Raw genomic sequence first — 24046 nt, forward strand, 5'->3', positions numbered from 1 at the left:
TATATAGTACACTACTTTAGACCAGAGTCCTATAGAACCCTATTCCCTACATAGTGCACTACTTTAGACCAGAGCCCTATAGAACCCTATTCCCTACATAGTGCACTACTTTAGACTAGAGCCCTATAGAACCCTATTCCCTACATAGTGCACTACTTTAGACTAGAGCCCTATAGAACCCTATTCCCTACATAGTGCACTACTTTAGACTAGAGCCCTAGTAGCACTTCATTGCTACTGATGTGAGTGCCACAGGGCGGTAGTCATTTAGGCAATCTTCAATCTTAGTCCTGTGTTGACACTTTGCCTGTTTGATGGTTCGTCGCAGGTCATAGCAGGATTTCTTAGAAGCGTCTGGATTAGTGTCCCGCTCCTTATAAGTGGCAGCTCTAGCCTTTAGCTCGGTGCGGATGTTGCCTGTAATCCATGGCTTCTGGTTGGGATTTGTACGTACAGTCACTGTGGGGACGACGTCGTCGATGCACTTATTGATGAAGCCGGTGACTGAGGTGGTGTACTCCTCACTGCCATTGGATGAATCCTCTAACATATTCCAGTCTGTGCTAGCAAAACAGTCCTGTAGCGTAGCATCCGCGTCATCTGACCACTTCCTTATTGAGTCACTGGTACTTCCTGCTGTAGTTTTTGCTTGTAAGCGGGAATCAGGAGGATAGAATTACGGTCAGATTTGCAAAATGGAGGGCGAGGGAGAGCTTTGTATGTGTCTCTGTGTGTGGAGTAAAGGTGGTCTAGGATTTGTTTTCCTCTGGTTGAACATGTGACATGCTGGTAGAAATTAGGTAAAACGGATTTAAGTTTGCCTGCATTAAATTCCCTGGCCTCTAGGAGCGCCAATTCTGGATGAGCATTTTCTTGTTTGCTTATGGCCTTATACAGCTAGTTGAATGCTGTCTTAGTGCTAGCATCGGTTTGTGCTGTTAAATAGACGGCTAAGAATAATATAGATGGAAACTCTCTTGATAAATAGTGTGGTCTACAGCTTATCATGAGGTTCTTTACCTCAGGCGAGCAATACCTCAAGACTTCCTTAATATTAGACATCGCGCATCAGCTGTTATTGACAAATAGACACCCACCCCCACCCCTCATCTTACCAGACGTAGCTGTTCTGTCTTGCCGATGGAAAACCCAGACAGTTCTATATTATCCGTGTCCTCGTTCAGCCACGACTTCGGTGAAACATAAGTTATAATAGTTTTTAATGTCCCGTTGGTAGGATAGTCTCGAACGGAGATCATCCAGTTCATACCGACTGTCTCACAAGTCTCTATGCTTTGTGTGTGTGTGTGTGTGTGTGTGTGTCAGTCAGTCAGTCAGTCAGTCATAAAGCCCTGGAGCTCATTAGCTGTCTCCAGTCTTTGACACAGGAAGTCCAGGACCAAAAGGTCTAGCTGTTGACAGGAGTGACAAGTTAAAAGGAGGAAGGCCAGTCAGAAAAGAGTGTGTGTGAGACAGGTCGGTGTGTGTGAGAGACAGATTGGTATGTGTGTGTGAGAGACAGATTGGTATGTGTGTGTGTGAGACAGATCAGTTTGTTTGTGGGACAGATTGTGTGTGTGTGTGTTAGACAGATCGCTGTGTGTGTGTGATAGACAATTTGCTGTGTGAGTGTGTTGGGGATAACTGAAAGGGATGATGACTGATGACATTTATCTCCCTTGAACTTCTCTGACTTCTCAACTTTAGTTTAGCTAAGGGTTAAACTTTAGTTTAGCTAAGGGTTAAAGGTTAGGAAGGTTTAGCTAAGGATTAAAGTTTGGGCTTAAAACAAATATCAAAAAACAACTTTCTACTGATAGATTTAAAAACTTGCAACCTTTTAAATCAGAGGCAGATGTTTACGTCCATCCAGCTTCCCCAACGCTCTGGCAAAACCGCCCTTTGGTCAATGCCCCACCCCCCACCCCTCCAGCCCAGGCCCTTTGGTCCATGTCCCCCCCCAGCCCAGGCCCTTTGGTCCATGTCCCCCCCCCAGCCCAGGCCCTTTGTTACATCCCCCCCCAGCCCAGGCCCTGTGGTCCATGTCACCCATGGAGCTTGTGAGTGAAGTTTAACCTCACTCTCTCAGTCACCCATGGAGCTTGTGAGTGAAGTTTAACCTCACTCTCTCAGTCACCCATGGAGCTTGTGAGTGAAGTTTAACCTCACTCTCTCAGTCACCCATGGAGCTTGTGAGTGAAGTTTAACCTCACTCTCTCAGTCACCCATGGAGCTTGTGAGTGAAGTTTAACCTCACTCTCTCAGTCACCCATGGAGCTTGTGAGTGAAGTTTAACCTCACTCTCTCAGTCACCCATGGAGCTTGTGAGTGAAGTTTAACCTCACTCTCTCAGTCACCCATGGAGCTTGTGAGTGAAGTTTAACCTCACTCTCTCAGTCACCCATGGAGCTTGTGAGTGACTATTCTCTACCTTGAAGTATATCAAGTGCAGACTCAGGAGCACCCTCTCAAACAGCACCTAGAGGCTACATGACTATGACAACGACACCTAGAGGCTTCATGACGACAACACCTAGAGGCTACATGTCGATGACAACAACACCTAGAGGCTACATGACTATGACGACGACACCTAGAGGCTACATGACTATGACAACGACACCTAGAGGCTTCATGACGACAACACCTAGAGGCTACATGTCGATGACAACAACACCTACAGGCTACATGCCGATGACACCTAGAGGCTACATGACTATGACAACAACACCTAGAGGCTACATGACTATGACAACAACACCTAGAGGCTACATGACTATGACAACAACACCTAGAGGCTACATGCCGATGACAACAACACCTAGAGGCTACATGTCGATGACAACAACACCTAGAGGCTACATGACTATGACGACAACACCTACAGGCTACATGCCGATGACACCTAGAGGCTACATGACTATGACAACAACACCTAGAGGCTACATGACTATGACAACAACACCTAGAGGCTACATGACTATGACAACAACACCTAGAGGCTACATGACGATGACACCTAGAGGCTACATGTCTATGACAACAACACCTAGAGGCTACATGTCGATGACAACAACACCTACAGGCTACATGCCGATGACACCTAGAGGCTACATGACTATGACAACGACACCTAGAGGCTTCATGACGACAACACCTAGAGGCTACATGTCGATGACAACAACACCTACAGGCTACATGCCGATGACACCTAGAGGCTACATGACTATGACAACAACACCTAGAGGCTACATGACTATGACAACAACACCTAGAGGCTACATGCCGATGACAACAACACCTAGAGGCTACATGTCGATGACAACAACACCTAGAGGCTACATGACTATGACGACAACACCTACAGGCTACATGCCGATGACACCTAGAGGCTACATGACTATGACAACAACACCTAGAGGCTACATGACTATGACAACAACACCTAGAGGCTACATGACTATGACAACAACACCTAGAGGCTACATGACGATGACACCTAGAGGCTACATGTCTATGACAACAACACCTAGAGGCTACATGTCGATGACAACAACACCTACAGGCTACATGCCGATGACACCTAGAGGCTACATGACTATGACAACAACACCTAGAGGCTACATGTCGATGACAACAACACCTACAGGCTACATGCCGATGACACCTAGAGGCTACATGACTATGACAACAACACCTAGAGGCTACATGTCGATGACAACAACACCTAGAGGCTACATGTCTATGACAACAACACCTAGAGGCTACATGTCTATGACAACAACACCTAGAGGCTACATGTCGATGACAACAACACCTAGAGGCTACATGTCTATGACAACAACACCTAGAGGCTACATGTCTATGACAACAACACCTAGAGGCTACATGTCGATGACAACAACACCTAGAGGCTACATGTCTATGACAACAACACCTAGAGGCTACATGTCTATGACAACAACACCTAGAGGCTACATGTCGATGACAACAACACCTAGAGGCTACATGTCTATGACAACAACACCTAGAGGCTACATGTCTATGACAACAACACCTAGAGGCTACATGTCGATGACAACAACACCTAGAGGCTACATGTCTATGACAACAACACCTAGAGGCTACATGTCTATGACAACAACACCTAGAGGCTACATGTCGATGACAACAACACCTAGAGGCTACATGACTATGACGACGACACCTAGAGGCTACATGACTATGACGACAACACCTAGAGGCTACATGACTATGACGACAACACCTAGAGGCTACATGACTATGACGACAACACCTAGAGGCTACATGACTATGACGACAACACCTAGAGGCTACATGACTATGACGACAACACCTAGAGGCTACATGACTATGACGACAACACCTACAGGCTACATGCCGATGACACCTAGAGGCTACACGCCGATGACGACGACACCTAGAGGCTACATGACGACAACACCTAGAGGCAACATGACGACAACACCTAGAGGCTACATGACGACAACACCTAGAGGCTACATGACTATGACGACAACACCTAGAGGCAACATGACGACAACACCTAGAGGCTACATGACGACAACACCTAGAGGCTACATGACAACAACACCTAGAGGCTACATGACGACAACACCTAGAGGCTACATGACGACAACACCTAGAGGCTACATGACGATGACGACGACACCTAGAGGCTACATGACTATGACGACGACACCTAGAGGCTTCATGACTATGACAACGACACCTAGAGGCTACAGCCGATGACAACGACACCTAGAGGCTACATGTCGATGACGACGACACCTAGAGGCTACATGACGACGACACCTACATTTCATTACATAGAGGCAACATGACTATGACAACGACACCTAGAGGCTACATGACTATGACAACGACACCTAGAGGCAACATGACTATGACAACGACACCTAGAGGCTACATGACTATGACAACGACACCTAGAGGCTACATGACTATGACAACGACACCTACAGTCTACTACTTTACTGTGGAACGTGGTACTGTCTACCACTTTACTGTGGAACTTAGTACTGTCTATTACTTTACTGTGGGACTTAGTACTGTCTATTACTTTACTGTAGTACTATCTACTACTTTACTGTGGGACTGTCTACTACTTTACTGTGGGACTGTCTACTACTTTACTGTGGGACTGTCTACTACTTTACTGTGGGACTGTCTACTATTTTACTGTGGGACTTAGTACTGTCTACTACTTTACTGTGGGACTGTCTACTACTTTACTGTGGGACTGTCTACTACTTTACTGTGGGACTGTCTACTACTTTACTGTGGGACTGTCTACTACTTTACTGTGGGACTGTCTACCACTTTACTGTGGGACTGTCTACTACTTTACTGTGGGACTGTCTACTACTTTACTGTGGGACTGTCTACTACTTTACTGTGGGACTGTCTACTACTTTACTGTGGGACTGTCTACTACTTTACTGTGGGACTGTCTAGGACTGTGGGACTGTCTACTACTTTACTGTGGGACTGTCTACTACTTTACTGTGGGACTGTCTACTACTTTACTGTGGGACTGTCTACTACTTTACTGTGGGACTGTCTACTACTTTACTGTGGGACTGTCTACTACTTTACTGTGGGACTGTCTACTACTTTACTGTGGGACTGTCTACTACTTTACTGTGGGACTGTCTACTACTTTACTGTGGGACTGTCTACTACTTTACTGTGGGACTGTCTACCACTTTACTGTGGGACTGTCTACCACTTTACTGTGGGACTGTCTACTACTTTACTGTGGGACTGTCTACTACTTTACTGTGGGACTGTCTACTACTTTACTGTGGGACTGTCTACCACTTTACTGTGGGACTGTCTACTACTTTACTGTGGGACTGTCTACTACTTTACTGTGGGACTGTCTACTACTTTACTGTGGGACTGTCTACTACTTTACTGTGGGACTGTCTACTACTTTACTGTGGGACTGTCTACCACTTTACTGTGGGACTGTCTACCACTTTACTGTGGGACTGTCTACTACTTTACTGTGGGACTGTCTACTACTTTACTGTGGGACTGTCTACTACTTTACTGTGGGACTGTCTACTACTTTACTGTGGGACTGTCTACTACTTTACTGTGGGACTGTCTACTACTTTACTGTGGGACTGTCTACCACTTTACTGTGGGACTGTCTACTACTTTACTGTGGGACTGTCTACTACTTTACTGTGGGACTGTCTACCACTTTACTGTGGGACTGTCTACCACTTTACTGTGGGACTGTCTACTACTTTACTGTGGGACTGTCTACTACTTTACTGTGGGACTGTCTACTACTTTACTGTGGGACTGTCTACTACTTTACTGTGGGACTCTCTACTACTTTACTGTGGGACGTAGTACCCACTGCTTCTTTAACAGAATGAAGCCAGCCAGCGCTGCCTGAGAAGCAGCTAGACAGTGTTCTAGTGTTCTAGTACTCTAGTTCTCTAGTATTCTAGTGTTCTAGTGTTCTAGTTCTCTAGTATTCTAGTGTTCTAGCTGTTATACCTTCTCTGTTATATTATAGGCTTCAGATGACGGGATGTCGTCCAATCATGACAATTCAGTGTGTTCTGTAGAGCTCTAACAGTGAACAGAGTGTGTTCTGTAGAGCTCTAACAGTGAACAGAGTGTGTTCTGTAGAGCTCTAACAGTGAACAGAGTGTGTTCTGTAGAGCTCTAACAGTGAACAGAGTGTTCTGTAGAACTCTAACAGTGAACAGAGTGTGATCTGTAGAGCTCTAACAGTGAACAGAGTGTTCTGTAGAACTCTAGCAGTGAACAGAGTGTGTTCTGTAGAGCTCTAACAGTGAACAGAGTGTTCTGTAGAACTCTAGCAGTGAACAGAGTGTGTTCTGTAGAGCTCTAACAGTGAACAGAGTGTGTTCTGTAGAGCTCTAACAGTGAACAGAGTGTGTTCTGTAGAGCTCTAACAGTGAACAGAGTGTGTTCTGTAGAACTCTAGCAGTGAACAGTGTGTTCTGTAGAGCTCTAACAGTGAACAGAGTGTGTTCTGTAGAGCTCTAACAGTGAACAGAGTGTGTTCTGTAGAGCTCTAGCAGTGAACAGAGTGTGTTCTGTAGAACTCTAACAGTGAACAGAGTGTGTTCTGTAGAACTCTAACAGTGAACAGAGTGTGTTCTGTAGAGCTCTAGCAGTGAACAGAGTGTGTTCTGTAGAGCTCTAACAGTGAACAGAGTGTGTTCTGTAGAACTCTAACAGTGAACAGAGTGTGTTCTGTAGAGCTCTAACAGTGAACAGAGTGTGTTCTGTAAGCTCTAGCAGTGAACAGAGTGTGTTCTGTAGAACTCTAACAGTGAACAGAGTGTGTTCTGTAGAGCTCTAGCAGTGAACAGAGTGTGTTCTGTAGAACTCTAACAGTGAACAGAGTGTGTTCTGTAGAGCTCTAACAGTGAACAGAGTGTGTTCTGTAGAGCTCTAGCAGTGAACAGAGTGTGTTCTGTAGAGCTCTAACAGTGAACAGAGTGTGTTCTGTAGAGCTCTAACAGTGAACAGAGTGTGTTCTGTAGAGCTCTAGCAGTGAACAGAGTGTGTTCTGTAGAACTAACAGTGAACAGAGTGTGTTCTGTAGAGCTCTAACAGTGAACAGAGTGTGTTCTGTAGAGCTCTAACAGTGAACAGAGTGTGTTCTGTAGAACTCTAACAGTGAACAGAGTGTGTTCTGTAGAGCTCTAACAGTGAACAGAGTGTGTTCTGTAGAACTCTAACAGTGAACAGAGTGTGTTCTGTAGAGCTCTAACAGTGAACAGAGTGTGTTCTGTAGAGCTCTAACAGTGAACAGAGTGTGTTCTGTAGAGCTCTAACAGTGAACAGAGTGTGTTCTGTAGAACTCTAACAGTGAACAGTGTGTTCTGTAGAACTCTAACAGTGAACAGAGTGTGTTCTGTAGAGCTCTAACAGTGAACAGAGTGTGTTCTGTAGAGCTCTAACAGTGAACAGAGTGTGTTCTGTAGAGCTCTAACAGTGAACAGAGTGTGTTCTGTAGAACTCTAACAGTGAACAGAGTGTGTTCTGTAGAGCTCTAACAGTGAACAGAGTGTGTTCTGTAGAACTCTAACAGTGAACAGAGTGTGTTCTGTAGAGCTCTAACAGTGAACAGAGTGTGTTCTGTAGAGCTCTAACAGTGAACAGAGTGTGTTCTGTAGAGCTCTAGCAGTGAACAGAGTGTGTTCTGTAGAACTCTAACAGTGAACAGAGTGTGTTCTGTAGAGCTCTAGCAGTGAACAGAGTGTGTTCTGTAGAACTCTAACAGTGAACAGAGTGTGTTCTGTAGAGCTCTAACAGTGAACAGAGTGTGTTCTGTAGAGCTCTAGCAGTGAACAGAGTGTGTTCTGTAGAGCTCTAACAGTGAACAGAGTGTGTTCTGTAGAGCTCTAACAGTGTACAGAGTGTGTTCTGTAGAGCTCTAACAGTGAACAGAGTGTGTTCTGTAGAGCTCTAGCAGTGAACAGAGTGTGTTCTGTAGAGCTCTAACAGTGAACAGAGTGTGTTCTGTAGAGCTCTAACAGTGAACAGAGTGTGTTCTGTAGAACTCTTAACAGTGAACAGAGTGTGTTCTGTAGAGCTCTAACAGTGAACAGAGTGTGTTCTGTAGAGCTCTAACAGTGAACAGAGTGTGTTCTGTAGAACTCTAACAGTGAACAGAGTGTGTTCTGTAGAGCTCTAACAGTAAACAGAGTGTGTTCTGTAGAGCTCTAACAGTGAACAGAGTGTGTTCTGTAGAGCTCTAACAGTGAACAGTGTGTGTTCTGTAGAGCTCTAACAGTGAACAGAGTGTGTTCTGTAGAGCTCTAACTCACAATAGTACTGCATTAGTGTACAGCAGCTGTGATGCAGCGAGGTGGTGGTCGTAGGGTGAGGTGTGTGTAGGTGCGTGCTTCAGCGGGGTTTGGCGGGGCAGGTTCGGTATCCGCGGGCAGGTTTTGGGCTGCCTGTATAAACACAGCTCGTGTCGATAATGTGTTTTTGAGTGTTTTATTAAAGAGTGTGAAACAGTGTTGTGTCTATTTGTTGCTATTCATGAAATCGTGTATAGCTGTTCTTGGGCTATGGCCTAATATAAATTAATATTTTTGTTAAGAATATCATACGGGGGGGGGGGACACAGAATTTTTATCAGTTATGAAAGTATAATGGCCGACATTTGGTCGTTTCGCATTTTTAAATAGTCTTTATCGCGTAACTATAGAAACGGAAACGTTGTTGGTGTTTCGAGGCACAAGCTGAAGACAACGGTGTTCCGGTTTACATAAATGAGACAAAGTTCTGGTGAAATTACTTCCTTCTTTTCATTTGTTATGTTCTTATTTTCTCCTTTAAATGAGACATCTTTTTATTGTCATGGGAACGACCCCATAGATTTAGTTCTCAACTCGGGCTAGGACATTCTGTGGTGTGTGTGTGTGTGTGTGTGTTTGCGTGCATGCACGTGTGGGGGTGTGTGTTTGTTTTAGTGTGTGTGTGTGTATTTCAGTGAGCATGTGTGTGTATTTTTTTCAGTATGTGTGTGTGTGTTTGTTTCAGTATGTGTGTGTGTTTCTGTATGTGTGTTTCAGTATGTGTGTGTGTTTCAGTATGTGTGTGTGTTTCAGTATGTGTGTGTGTTTCAGTATGTGTGTGTGTTTCAGTATGTGTGTGTATGTGTGTGTGTTTCAGTATGTGTGTGTTTCAGTATGTATGTGTATGTGTGTGTGTTTCAGTATGTGTGTGTGTGTTTCAGTATGTGTGTGTATGTGTGTGTGTTTCAGTATGTGTGTGTGTATTGTTTCAGTATGTGTGTGTGTTTCAGTATGTGTGTGTATGTGTGTGTGTTTCATGTATGTATGTGTATGTGTGTGTGTTTCAGTATGTGTGTGTGTATTGTTTCAGTGTGTGTGTGTGTTTCAGTATGTGTGTGTATGTGTGTGTGTTTCAGTATGTATGTGTATGTGTATGTGTGTGTGTTTCAGTATGTATGTGTATGTGTATGTGTGTGTGTTTCAGTATGTGTGTGTGTATTGTTTCAGTATGTGTGTGTTTCAGTATGTATGTGTATGTGTGTGTGTTTCAGTATGTGTGTGTGTATTGTTTCAGTGTGTGTGTACATACTGTGGCTTCCATCCGTCTTCAACCACAATGAGATTCTGCATTCGACCACAGAACTTTCAAAACTAGAAAGTTTATAATCATGATAAATAGAACAGTTAGAATGTTAAGAACTATCAGATGTAGAACGTTTAGAACTATAAGAAGTAGAATGTTTAGAAATAGAACGTATCAGAATTAGAACGTTTAGAACTATTAAAACTATCAGAACTAGAATGTTTAGAACTATCAGAACTAGAACGTATCAGAACTATCAGAACTAGAACGTTTAGAACTATCAGAACTAGAACGTTTAGAACTATCAGAACTAGAACGTTTAGAACTATCAGAACTAGAACGTTTAGAACAATTAAAAATATCAGAATTGTTTTAAGTAGAAAGACACAAAACACATAGTTTAAAACCATGAAAAGAAGTGCAACCCAATGTTAGTCATATGATACACTGAATGGATTTCAAAACAGAATGGGAAGTTCTCAAACACCCAAAGAGAGTGTTGTGAAAACATTTGTTGCTGTTTCAGTGCATGTAAAAGTCAGCATCAATACACAAAAATAATATTCTGGAAAACTGTGTCTCTCATACAATCAAATGGTTTTAAATTGCAAATGTTTAAAAGCATAAATATTGATTGATGATGATTTTCAGTCAATATTTTGTCTACTGGGAATTGAATACTTTGATACTAACTATGGTCTACAGTCGCCAGGCCCGTTGTGAGATTATAAAAACGATACAATCATTTGTTACAATCATGTCATAAGGTGAATGCACCAATTTGTAAGTCGCTCTGGATAAGAGCGTCTGCTAAATGACTTAAATGTAAATGTAATGTAAATGTTACAATCAAAATGTTTAGGGCTATGTGAGTTATAGCGGAGATGAGGGGCAAGAGGAGGCCTTTATCACACTGGTATTGATGTGAGTCTTGTCAGAACATTGCCTTGGGGCTCTATTCAACTGTTACAGGTGGAGCAGGTGGAGCGTTTACCGTGAATGTAGTATCCACTGAAGCTGGGACGTTGCCTTCACATTTCAATCATTAAAGTTCCCACATGGCCATATTGACAGGTTTAAAGTTCCCACATGGCCATATTGACAGGGTTAAAGTTCCCACATGGTCATATTGACAGGGTTAAAGTTCCCACATGGCCATATTGACAGGGTTAAAGTTCCCACATGGTCATATTGACAGGGTTAAAGTTCCCACATGGCCATATTGACAGGGTTAAAGTTCCCACATGGTCATATTGACAGGGTTAAAGTTCCCACATGGCCATATTGACAGGGTTAAAGTTCCCACATGGTCATATTGACAGGGTTAAAGTTCCCACATGGCCATATTGACAGGGTTAAAGTTCCCACATAGTCATATTGACAGGGTTAAAGTTCCCAGATGGCCATATTGACAGGGTTAAAGTTCCCACATGGCCATATTGACAGGGTTAAAGTTCCCAGATGGCCATATTGACAGGGTTAAAGTTCCCAGATGGTCATATTGACAGGGTTAAAGTTGCTGCCCGTATTTATTCCCATGAATGTGAAATATGTGTGTGTTAAATATGTATGTATGTGTGTGTGTGTGTGTGTGTACGTGTGTGTATGTGAATGGGCTGGTGTTTGTGTGAGTGAGTGAGTGAGTGAGTGAGTGAGTGAGTGAGTGAGTGAGTGAGTGAGTGAGTGAGTGAGTGAGTGAGTGAGTGACTGACTGACTGACTGACTGACTGACTGACTGACTGACTGACTGACTGACTGACTGACTGACTGACTGACTGACTGACTGACTGACTGACTGACTGACTGACTGACTGACTGACTGAATGAATGGGCTGGTGAGTGAGTGAATGAATGGGCTGGTGAGTGAGTGAGTGAGTGAGTGTGACTGAGTGAGTGAGTGAGTGAGTGACTGACTGACTGACTGACTGACTGACTGACTGACTGACTGACTGACTGACTGACTGACTGACTGACTGACTGACTGACTGACTGACTGACTGACTGAGTGAATGAATGAATGGGCTGGTTGTCCCAGTTCTCCAGGGATCTAATGATTGCCATATGGCCTTAGATTCCTCTTTTCCACAGACTCTTTAGCCAAACCACACACACACACACACACACACACACACACACACACACACACACACACACACACACACACACACACACACACACACACACACACACACACACACACACACACACACACCTTACCATTCTTTAGCCAAACCACACACACAGACACACACACACACAGACACACACACACACACACACAGACACACACACCCCCCTTTCCATTCTTTAGCCAAACCACACACACAAACACACACACCCCCTTTCCATTCTTTAGCCAAACCACACACACAAACACACACACACCCCTTTCCATTCTTTAGCCAAAAACGAGCTCAAACTTAGCACAGCCATGTCTGACATTACACTCACCTCAAAAACACACACACACACACACACACACACACACACACACACACACACACACACACACACACACACACACACACACACACACACACACACACACACACACACACACACACACACACACACACACCAGATGTGAATACTTTAATACATTGATATACAAGGATAGCTGCCACGTAACGGGTTCCTGAAGGATAGCTGCCACGCTACGGGTTCCTGAAGGATAGCTGCCACGTAACGGGTTCCTGAAGGATAGCTGCCACGCTACGGGTTCCTGAAGGATAGCTACCACGCTACGGGTTCCTGAAGGATAGCTACCACGCTACGGGTTCCTGAAGGATAGCTACCACGCTACGGGTTCCTGAAGGATAGCTGCCACGCTACGGGTTCCTGAAGGATAGCTGCCACGCTACGGGTTCCTGAAGGATAGCTGCCACGCTACGGGTTCCTGAAGGATAGCTGCCACGCTACGGGTTCCTGAAGGATAGCTGCCACGCTACGGGTTCCTGAAGGATAGCTGCCACGCTACGGGTTCCTGAAGGATAGCTGCCACGCTACGGGTTCCTGAAGGATAGCTGCCACGCTACGGGTTCCTGAAGGATAGCTGCCACGCTACGGGTTCCTGAAGGATAGCTGCCACGCTACGGGTTCCTGAAGGATAGCTGCCACGGGTTCCTGAAGGATAGCTGCCATGCTACGGGTTCCTGAAGGATAGCTGCCATGCTACGGGTTCCTGAAGGATAGCTGCCATGCTACGGGTTCCTGAAGGATAGCTGCCATGCTACGGGTTCCTGAAGGATAGCTGCCACGCTACGGGTTCCTGAAGGATAGCTGCCACGCTACGGGTTCCTGAAGGATAGTTGCCATGCTACGGGTTCCTGAAGGATAGTTGCCATGCTACGGGTTCCTGAAGGATAGCTGCCATGCTACGGGTTCCTGATAGCTGCCATGCTACGGGTTCCTGAAGGATAGCTGCCACGCTACGGGTTCCTGAAGGATAGTTGCCATGCTACGGGTTCCTGAAGGATAGTTACGGGTTCCTGAAGGATACGCTACGGGTTCCTGAAGGATAGTTGCTACGGGTTCCTGAAGGATAGTTGCCATGCTACGGGTTCCTGAAAGATAGCTGCCACGCTACGGGTTCCTGAAGGATAGTTGCCACGCTACGGGTTCCTGAAGGATAGCTGCCACGCTACGGGTTCCTGAAGGATAGCTTCCACGCTACGGGTTCCTGAAGGATAGTTGCCACGCTACGGGTTCCTGAAGGATAGCTGCCACGCTACGGGTTCCTGATGATAGCTGCCACGCTACGGGTTCCTGAAGGATAGCTGCCACGCTACGGGTTCCTGAAGGATAGCTGCCATGCTACGGGTTCCTGAAGGATAGCTACCACGCTACGGGTTCCTGAAGGATAGTTGCCACGCTACGGGTTCCTGGAGGATAGCTGCCACGCTACGGGTTCCTGAAGGATAGTTGCCACGCTACGGGTTCCTGAAGGATAGCTGCCACGCTACGGGTTCCTGAAGGATAGCTGCCATGCTACGGGTTCCTGAAGGATAGCTGCCACGCTACGGGTTCCTGAAGGATAGCTGCCATGCTACGGGTTCCTGAAGGATAGTTGCCATGCTACGGGTTCCTGAAGGATAGCTGCCACGCTACGGGTTCCTGAAGGATAGCTGCCATGCTACGGGTTCCTGAAGGATAGCTGCCACGCTACGGGTTCCTGAAGGATAGTTGCCACGTAACGGGTTCCTGAAGGATAGCTGCCACGCTACGGGTTCCTGAAGGATAGCTGCCATGCTACGGGTTCCTGAAGGATAGCTGCCATGCTACGGGTTCCTGAAGGATAGTTGCCATGCTACGGGTTCCTGAAGGATAGTTGCCATGCTACGGGTTCCTGAAGGATAGTTGCCATGCTACGGGTTCCTGAAGGATAGTTGCCACGCTACGGGTTCCTGAAGGATAGTTGCCATGCTACGGGTTCCTGAAGGATAGCTGCCACGCTACGGGTTCCTGAAGGATAGTTGCCATGCTACGGGTTCCTGAAGGATAGTTGCCACGCTACGGGTTCCTGAAGGATAGTTGCCATGCTACGGGTTCCTGAAAGATAGCTGCCACGCTACGGGTTCCTGAAGGATAGTTGCCATGCTACGGGTTCCTGAAGGATAGTTGCCATGCTACGGGTTCCTGAAGGATAGTTGCCACGCTACGGGTTCCTGAAGGATAGTTGCCATGCTACGGGTTCCTGAAGGATAGTTGCCACGCTACGGGTTCCTGAAGGATAGTTGCCACGCTACGGGTTCCTGAAGGATAGCTGCCACGCTACGGGTTCCTGAAGGATAGTTGCCATGCTACGGGTTCCTGAAGGATAGTTGCCACGCTACGGGTTCCTGAAGGATAGTTGCCACGCTACGGGTTCCTGAAGGATAGCTGCCACGCTACGGGTTCCTGAAGGATAGTTGCCACGCTACGGGTTCCTGAAGGATAGTTGCCACGCTACGGGTTCCTGAAGGATAGTTGCCACGCTACGGGTTCCTGAAGGATAGTTGCCACGCTACGGGTTCCTGAAAGATAGTTGCCACGCTACGGGTTCCTGAAGGATAGTTGCCATGCTACGGGTTCCTGAAGGATAGTTGCCATGCTACGGGTTCCTGAAGGATAGTTGCCACGCTACGGGTTCCTGAAGGATAGTTGCCACGCTACGGGTTCCTGAAGGATAGCTGCCATGCTACGGGTTCCTGAAGGATAGCTGCCATGCTACGGGTTCCTGAAGGATAGCTGCCATGCTACGGGTTCCTGAAGGATAGCTGCCATGCTACGGGTTCCTGAAGGATAGTTGCCACGCTACGGGTTCCTGAAGGATAGCTGCCATGCTACGGGTTCCTGAAGGATAGTTGCCATGCTACGGGTTCCTGAAGGATAGCTGCCATGCTACGGGTTCCTGAAGGATAGCTGCCACGCTACGGGTTCCTGAAGGATAGCTGCCACGCTACGGGTTCCTGAAGGATAGCTGCCACGCTACGGGTTCCTGAAGGATAGCTGCCACGCTACGGGTTCCTGAAGGATAGCTGCCACGCTACGGGTTCCTGAAGGATAGCTGCCACGCTACGGGTTCCTGAAGGATAGCTGCCATGCTACGGGTTCCTGAAGGATAGCTGCCATGCTACGGGTTCCTGAAGGATAGCTGCCATGCTACGGGTTCCTTACCTTGTGTGGTGTTTTAACACTGGTCTTAACTCTTCTTTGGTTTGTTTTGTACACATACATTTTCCCCCATAATTTCCTATCAACAAAAACAACTTCTGGACATCAGTGATCACTAACCTCGGTTTGGATAAAGAATTCTACTTCAACGAGTTGGCGGCTGAGGATGTTCACTCCACAAAATAATTCATTCAAAATGCTATAGAACATATCAGACCAAAGAACAGAACTCTGCGGGACAGAATTATAGAACATATCAGACCAAAGAACAGAACTCTGCGGGACAGAATTATAGAACATATCAGACCAGAGAACAGAACGCCGCGGGACGGAATTATAGAACATATCAGACCAAAGAACAGGACTCTGCGGGACAGAATTATAGAACATATCAGACCAAAGAACAGGACTCTGCGGGACAGAATTATAGAACATATCAGACCAAAGAACAGGACTCTGCGGGACAGAATTATAGAACATGTGTAAGATATCAACAGGACCTGAAGAACTGTCCTATCCTGTCATGGCTGAACAAAGACACGGATAACATAGATCTATGCATCGGCAAGACCGAACGGCAGCTCGGGGTAAGGTAAGGTAAAAAAGGAAAGAAATGGGAAGTGTGTGAGTCTCTTTTACACCAAGACAGCACTCAACGAGCTATATAGGGCCACAAGCAAACAAGAAAATGCATATCGAGATGGCGCTCCTAGTTTGCTGGCGGGTTTTAATTCAAGGAAACTTAAATCGGTTTTTACCTCATTTCTACCAGCATGCCACCTGTGTAACTGTAGGACCTAGATCATCTTAACTCCTCACACGGAGACACAAACAGGAAGTACCGGTGCTTAATACAGTAGTGGTCCAATGAAGTTCATACAGGACTGTTTCGCATGCACAGATTGGACTGTGTTCTGGGATTCATTAGATAACGTGGAGGAGTTTACCATATCAGTCACAGGCCATCTGGATCCTGGACTTCCTGACGGGCCACCCCCAGGTAGGCAAGGGTGGTAAGTTACCAATGCACCAACAGGACCCTGAACAGCTTCTACCCCCCAGCCATACGACTGTTTTAAGTGCTGTAACTGACTTGCCTAGTTAAAAAAAAAAAAAATGAAATGATGTGGAAACAATTTTGATTCAACCAGTTTTTTCCCCACACAGATGATATTATGGGCCTATTAGACTATTCGACACTGACACAACGCTGCAAAATGGCAGAACATCTTGTGCTATGCTAACCGTAAAAATGTGCTATGATAACCGTAACTCGTTGTGATCTGCATGTCAACACGCCTTTAGCCCTCCCTACAAGTGTCACTCAGAACACCTACTACGTGACTAATCTGCTCTCGAACAGCAGCCAATCGGTTCCTCGGTTCCCTCACGACGTCACGGAGGGCCCCTCGTTGAAACTGACCGCGACCTGAAGATGATAGAGGAGCGTGAGGCGAGGACAACGTCCCGAAAAACAAGGACAAGGAATCTCCTCCAATAAAAATGTTGAATTCGCTCACATTACTCCTGGAAAAAGTGTTCTTCCTCACTCACCTCAATGCCTTCCGGCCCAGTTTGTTGTTTTCAGACACAGACAGAGCGAGGGAGAAGAAGAGAGTTACACATCACTGCGAGAATGAGGGGTGGAGAGAGAGAGTCCCGGATACCTCCGCCGGGGCCGCACTCCCAGAGTCCATTTACCAACGGGGAGACTTGCTCGAAGTGCCCCGGACTCTATTCACTCATTTTGGCATATATTTAGGAGACAACCGGGTGGCCCATCTGATTCCGGATATCTTGCCACTCTTTACAACGGACACGCGTTCAATCCAGGTGATGGTAACAAACAAACGCTTAGTTCTCGGAGTTTTATCCAAGAGCGCCAGCATCCGGGTGGATACCGTTGAGGACTTTGCGTATGGAGCATCAATTCTACTGAACGCGATGGACACTACCGTGCAGAAACGACCGTTGGATGGCGAAGAGATCGCGAGTAGAGCGGAGAAACTGGTTGGGAAGATACCGTACAGCTTGCTTTGGAATAACTGTGAACATTTCGTTACTTATTGCCGGTATGGCATTGCAATCAGCATTCAGACTGACAAGGTAACATATTGATATTGGCCTAGACTAGGCTATTTCTTTATTTATTTTTTTATACGCACGGACATATTGAAGAGGCTATCTCTCTGAAAGCTATATATTCCACTGTTAATCTACCTGCAAAATTATAACGGAGTTTTCCTAAATAGGCCCACCGCGCTGGTCACAGACGTGAATTCGACTTATATTCTACGTTGGTTTAACGTAACATCATTGAAATTACGTGTAAACAACGCTGATTCAACCAGTGTGTGCCCAGTGGGACATTTAAAAGATGCCCAAAGTGTTGGTTACACATTTGGTGTGCGTCCTGTCTACGCGATTGGTACTGTTGCGCGCTGGTGAGTTTTCACAGAGCGACGCTGCAGGACTCTGTAACTAGCAGAATCAAAACATTAAAATATTAATTTATAGATTAATTGAATGCTGTGAACTAGTAATTGCTGGTTTAGGTGATAGGCCTATCTGCCTTGATACAAAAAAAAGAGTTAGTTTACTAAGAATTTGATTCATCTCAAGCCAAATAGGTTAAAAGTGGTCATTAGCCTATTTTACTCAGTGAGCAATGCTACATGATGCGCGTCAATATGGACCAATAGGTTTATAGAGCAGACAATGGTCCGTCCCAAATGGGACCCTATTATCTAAACTGTTTGGGGAAAAAAGGGTTCTTCGGGCTGTCCCCATAGGAGCTGTCCCCATAGGAGCTGTCCCCATAGGAGCTGTCCCCATAGGAGCTGTCCCCATAGGAGCTGTCCCCATAGGAGCTGTCCCCATAGGAGCTGTCCCCATAGGAGCTATCCCCATAGGAGCTGTCCCCATAGGAGCTATCCCCATAGGAGCTGTCCCCATAGGAGCTGTCCCCATAGGAGCTGTCCCCATAGGAGCACCCTTTTGGGTTCCAGATAGAACCCTTTTGTAGAACGTGGAACCTCGAAAGGTTCTACCTAGAACCAAAAGGGGTTATTCAAAGGGTTATCCTATGGGGACAGCCAAATCACCATTTTAGGTTCTAGATTGCACCTTTTTTTTTTCTAACAGTGTAGACAGGGCTATTATGGTGCACACATTTTGGTCAGAGTCTGAAGTAGGGCCCCGCTCTGGTCTAATGTAGGGCCCTGCTCTGGTCTACTGTAGGGCCCTGCTCTGGTCTACTGTAGGGCCCTGCTCTGGTCTACTGTAGGGCCCCGCTCTGGTCTAATGTAGGGCCCTGCTGTGGTCTAATGTAGGGCCCTGCTCTGGTCTACTGTAGGGCCCTGATCTGGTCTACTGTAGGGCCCTGCTCTGGTCTAATGTAGGGCCCTGATCTGGTCTAATGTAGGGCCCTGCTCTGGTCTAATGTAGGGCCCTGCTCTGGTCTACTGTAGGGCCCCGCTCTGGTCTACTGTAGGGCCCCGCTCTGGTCTAATGTAGGGCCCCGCTCTGGTCTAATGTAGGGCCCTGCTCTGGTCTAATGTAGGGCCCTGCTCTGGTCTAATGTAGGGCCCTGCTCTGGTCTAATGTAGGGCCCTGCTCTGGTCTAATGTAGGGCCCTGCTCTGGTCTAATGTAGGGCCCAGCTCTGGTCTAATGTAGGGCCCTGCTCTGGTCTAATGTAGGGCCCTGCTCTGGTCTACTGTAGGGCCCTGCTCTGGTTTAAACAAGGGCTCTGGTCTACTGTAGGGCCCTGCTCTGGTCTAATGTAGGGCCCCGCTCTGGTCTAATGTAGGGCCCCGCTCTGGTCTAATGTAGGGCCCTGCTCTGGTCTAATGTAGGGCTCTGCTCTGGTCTACTGTAGGGCCCTGCTCTGGTCTAATGTAGGGCCCTGATCTGGTCTAATGTAGGGCCCTGCTCTGGTCTACTGTAGGGCTCTGCTCTGGTCTAATGTAGGGCCCTGCTCTGGTCTAATGTAGGGCCCTGCTCTGGTCTAATGTAGGGCCCTGCTCTGGTCTAATGTAGGGCCCTGCTCTGGTCTAATGTAGGGCCCTGCTCTGGTCTAATGTAGGGCCCAGCTCTGGTCTAATGTAGGGCCCTGCTCTGGTCTAATGTAGGGCCCTGCTCTGGTCTACTGTAGGGCCCTGCTCTGGTTTAAACAAGGGCTCTGGTCTACTGTAGGGCCCTGCTCTGGTCTAATGTAGGGCCCCGCTCTGGTCTAATGTAGGGCCCCGCTCTGGTCTAATGTAGGGCCCTGCTCTGGTCTAATGTAGGGCTCTGCTCTGGTCTACTGTAGGGCCCTGCTCTGGTCTAATGTAGGGCCCTGATCTGGTCTAATGTAGGGCCCTGATCTGGTCTACTGTAGGGCTCTGCTCTGGTCTAATGTAGGGCCCTGCTCTGGTCTAAATTAGGGCCCTGCTCTGGTCTAATGTAGGGCCCTGCTCTGGTCTACTGTAGGGCCCTGCTCTGGTCTACTGTAGGGCTCTGCTCTGGTCTACTGTAGTGCACTGCTCTGGTCTAAAGTAGGGCCCCAAGGTGATTAGGGTGCCATTTTTCACGCAGACAGGATCAAACTCCTCCTTGCCCCAAAAATAGACCGACATGTAAATTAGGACCCGACTTAGAGAACTATGGAAAGACAATGTATCATCGCAGTATTTAAAATAGGCAATTTGCGCTACTTTGAGTTGGTAGGCTGACAAAGCTTCGGAGTCTGCAGGTCTGGTGAGAGCCTGAGTTTGTTTTAAATGAGCCCATTCCAATTTTAATGTCCCCGTCTGTTGCTTTTAACAGTTGTTCATGGAACACAAGGCAGGAAGAAGTCCTTTTGAAAAGAGCTCTCATTTCTTAGCGCGCTCTGTTCTAGAGAACCCATTAGCGGGTTCTGTTCCATTGGCTCTACTATAAGAGTGAATTGAGGTATGGACCTTTGTGAAATTAGTTTGGTATTTAAACTTCAATATTTATTTGACCTTTTTATTTAACTAGGCAAGTCAGTTAAGATCAAATTGTGATTTACAATGACTGCCTATCCCGGCCAAACCCTGACGATGCTGGGCCAATTGTTCACTGCACTATGGGACTCCCGATCATGGCTGGCTGTGATAGAGTCTGGAATTGAACCAGGGTTTGTACTGAGATACATTGCCTTATACCTCTGCGCCACTTGGGAGCCCCTGTCAAATGATTTGAGATAGCTATCAAACAATAGCTACCTCGGGTTCTTCATGAAGGAAACCAATGGCAACAGTGAAGACAGCCTGGGACAGTCAACAAAGTGCATGATCACAATATTCAAATCTAATGTCAGCTGTCTATTATTCCTTACACAGAGAGACATGTTGCACACCCTTTGGTTTTGTCATGAAATTATATCAACGTGTTTTAAAAATATATATATTTATAACAAATAACTTACAATTCAATAGCTCCTTGATCACATGACCTAGGCACCTGAAACCAACTTTTGTATTGTTCACGGGGTAGGGACCATAGAAATAGAATGAATAGAAAGGGTCTCTCCATTCAAGTCAATGATGGTATAATGAGTGGACTGGCAGCCATTTTGAGTGTACCCACAGTGTTCTCCATCATTGGGAAATAGAAAAAATATTGAACTACCCAGACTCTCTGCCTAGAGCTGACCGTCCAACCAAACTGAGAACCCGGGCAAGAAGGACCTTGGTCAGGGAGGTGACCAAGAACCCATGATCACTCTGACAGAACTACAGAGGAAGAACCTGCAAGAAGGACAGAAGTCTCTACAGCGCTTCACCAATCTGGATTTTATGGTAGAGGGGCCAGACGGAAGCCACTCCTGAGAAAAAGGCACATGACAGCATGCCTGGAGTTTGCGCGTGAAAGACTCTGAGACCACAAGGCAAAAGAGTCCAAGAAGGTGCAAAGCTGTCGTCAAGGCAAAGGGTGGCTACTTTGAAGAATCTCAAATGTAAAATATATTTTGATTTGTTTAACACTTTTTTGGTTACTACATGATTCCATATGTGTTATTTCATAGTTTTGATGTCTTCTTTACAATGTAGAAAATAGTAAAAATAAAGAATAACCCTTGAATGAGTAGGTGTGTCCAAACTTTTGACTGGTACTGTACATACAGTATTTATTTATAAAAAAATGTAATTGTTTTTATAAGAAAACCAAAGGTGTGCAACATGCCTCTCTATGTAAGGAATAATGGACAGCTGAAATGCGGTTGCTAAGTCACATGGTTGGATAGCTATTTAAATATGAATATTGTGATCATGCACTTTGTTGACGGTCCCTAAATAGTTGCATTGGTTGTGGACCAGGCTGCCTACATCATTTTTTTCATGGTATTATTTATTTGACTAGGCAAGTCAGTTAAGAACAACTTATTATTCACAATGACGGCCTACCGAAAGGCCTCCTGCGGGGACCGGAGGCTGGGATAAAAAAAAAATAGAATAATTTAAAACGCACATTAAAAATACACATCATGACAAGAGAGACAACACAACTACATAAAGAGAGACCTAAGACAACAGCATGGTAACATCACAACATCACAAGAACATGGTAGCAACACAACATAACAAGAACATGGTAGCAACACAACATGGTAGGAGCACAACATAACAAGAACATGGTAGCAACACAACATAACAAGAACATGGTAGCAACATAACAAGAACATGGTAGCAACATAACAAGAACATGGTAGCATCACAACATGGTAGCAACACAACATAACAAGAACATGGTAGCAACACAACATGGTAGGGAACACAACATAACAAGAACATGGTAGCAACACAACATAACAAGAACATGGTAGCAACACAACATGGTAGGAACACAACATAACAAGAACATGGTAGCAACATAACAAGAACATGCTAGCAACACAACATGGTAGCAACACAACATGGTAGCAACACAACATGGTAGGAACACAACATGGTAGCAACACAACATAGTAGCAACACAACATGGTAGGAACACAACATGGTAGGAACACAACATAACAAGAACATGGTAGCAACACAACATAACAAGAACATGGTAGCAACACAACATGGTAGCAACACAACATAACAAGAACATGGTAGCAACATAACAAGAACATGCTAGCAACACAACATAACAGGAACATGGTAGCAACACAACATGGTAGGAACACAACATAACAAGAACATGGTAGCAACATAACAAGAACATGGTAGCAACACAACATAGTAGCAACACAACATGGTAGCAACACAACATGGTAGGAACACAACATGGTAGCAACACAACATGGTAGCAACACAACATGGTAGGAACACAACATAACAAGAACATGGTAGCAACACAACATGGTAGCAACATAACAAGAACATGGTAGCAACACAACATGGTAGCAACACAACATAACAAGAACATGGTAGCAACACAACATGGTAGCAACACAACATAACAAGAACATGGTAGCAACACAACATAACAAGAACATGGTAGCAACACAACATGGTAGCAACACAACATGGTAGCAACACAACATAACAAGAACATGGTCGCAACACAACATGGTAGCAACACAACATAACAAGAACATGGTAGCAACACAACATGGTAGCAACACAACATAACAAGAACATGGTAGCAACACAAAACATGATACAAACATTATTGGACACAGACAACAGCGCAAAGGGCAAGAAGGTAGAGACAACAATACATCACGCAAAGCAGCCACAACTGTCAGTAAGAGTGTCCATGATTGAGTCTCTGAATGGAGAGATGGAGATAAAACTGTCCAGTTTGAGTGTTTTGTTGCAGCTCGTTCCAGTCGCTAGCTGCAGAGAGCTGAAAAGAGGGAGTGACCCAGGGATGTGTGTACTAACGTCTGCAGTGTAGTTTCAGGGTTAGCTAGCGTTAAAACGTTGCCTACATGTTTCCATGTGATTATGAAACTCAGGTTGGAATCGAAAAAATAAGATATCTCGAATGTTATAGACATTTTTTTCCTACGTAAAGAGCCTAACCCGAGGAATGTAGGCCTCCTGAGTGGCACAGTGGTCTAAGACACTGCATCTCGGTGTGAAGAGGTGCCCCTGCAGTGCCTGATTGAAATCCAGGCTGCGTCACGTCTGGCTGTGCCTGGGGGACCCAAAGGGTGGTGCGTGATTGGACCAGGTTTGGATGGCGTAGGCTGTCGTTCTAAATAAGAATTTGTCCTTTAACTGACTTGCCTACCTAAATCA

The 24046-nt window shown here is 45.9% G+C and overlaps 1 protein-coding gene across 1 annotated transcript in view; it reads left to right on the forward strand.

Annotated features, from left to right (window-relative positions):
- Positions 1 to 17208: 17208 nt before the first annotated feature.
- The window catches only part of LOC118379239 (lecithin retinol acyltransferase-like), an 11773-nt gene continuing 4935 nt past the window's right edge, over positions 17209 to 24046 (forward strand). The window contains exon 1 of the mRNA XM_035766241.2: positions 17209 to 17913. Coding sequence (XP_035622134.1) covers positions 17311 to 17913 — 603 coding nt within the window. The 5' untranslated portion in view covers positions 17209 to 17310. The remainder of the gene's footprint in view (positions 17914 to 24046) is intronic.

Source organism: Oncorhynchus keta, chromosome 13 (assembly GCF_023373465.1).
Source record: "Oncorhynchus keta strain PuntledgeMale-10-30-2019 chromosome 13, Oket_V2, whole genome shotgun sequence".
In the NCBI taxonomy this organism is placed as follows: domain Eukaryota; kingdom Metazoa; phylum Chordata; class Actinopteri; order Salmoniformes; family Salmonidae; genus Oncorhynchus; species Oncorhynchus keta.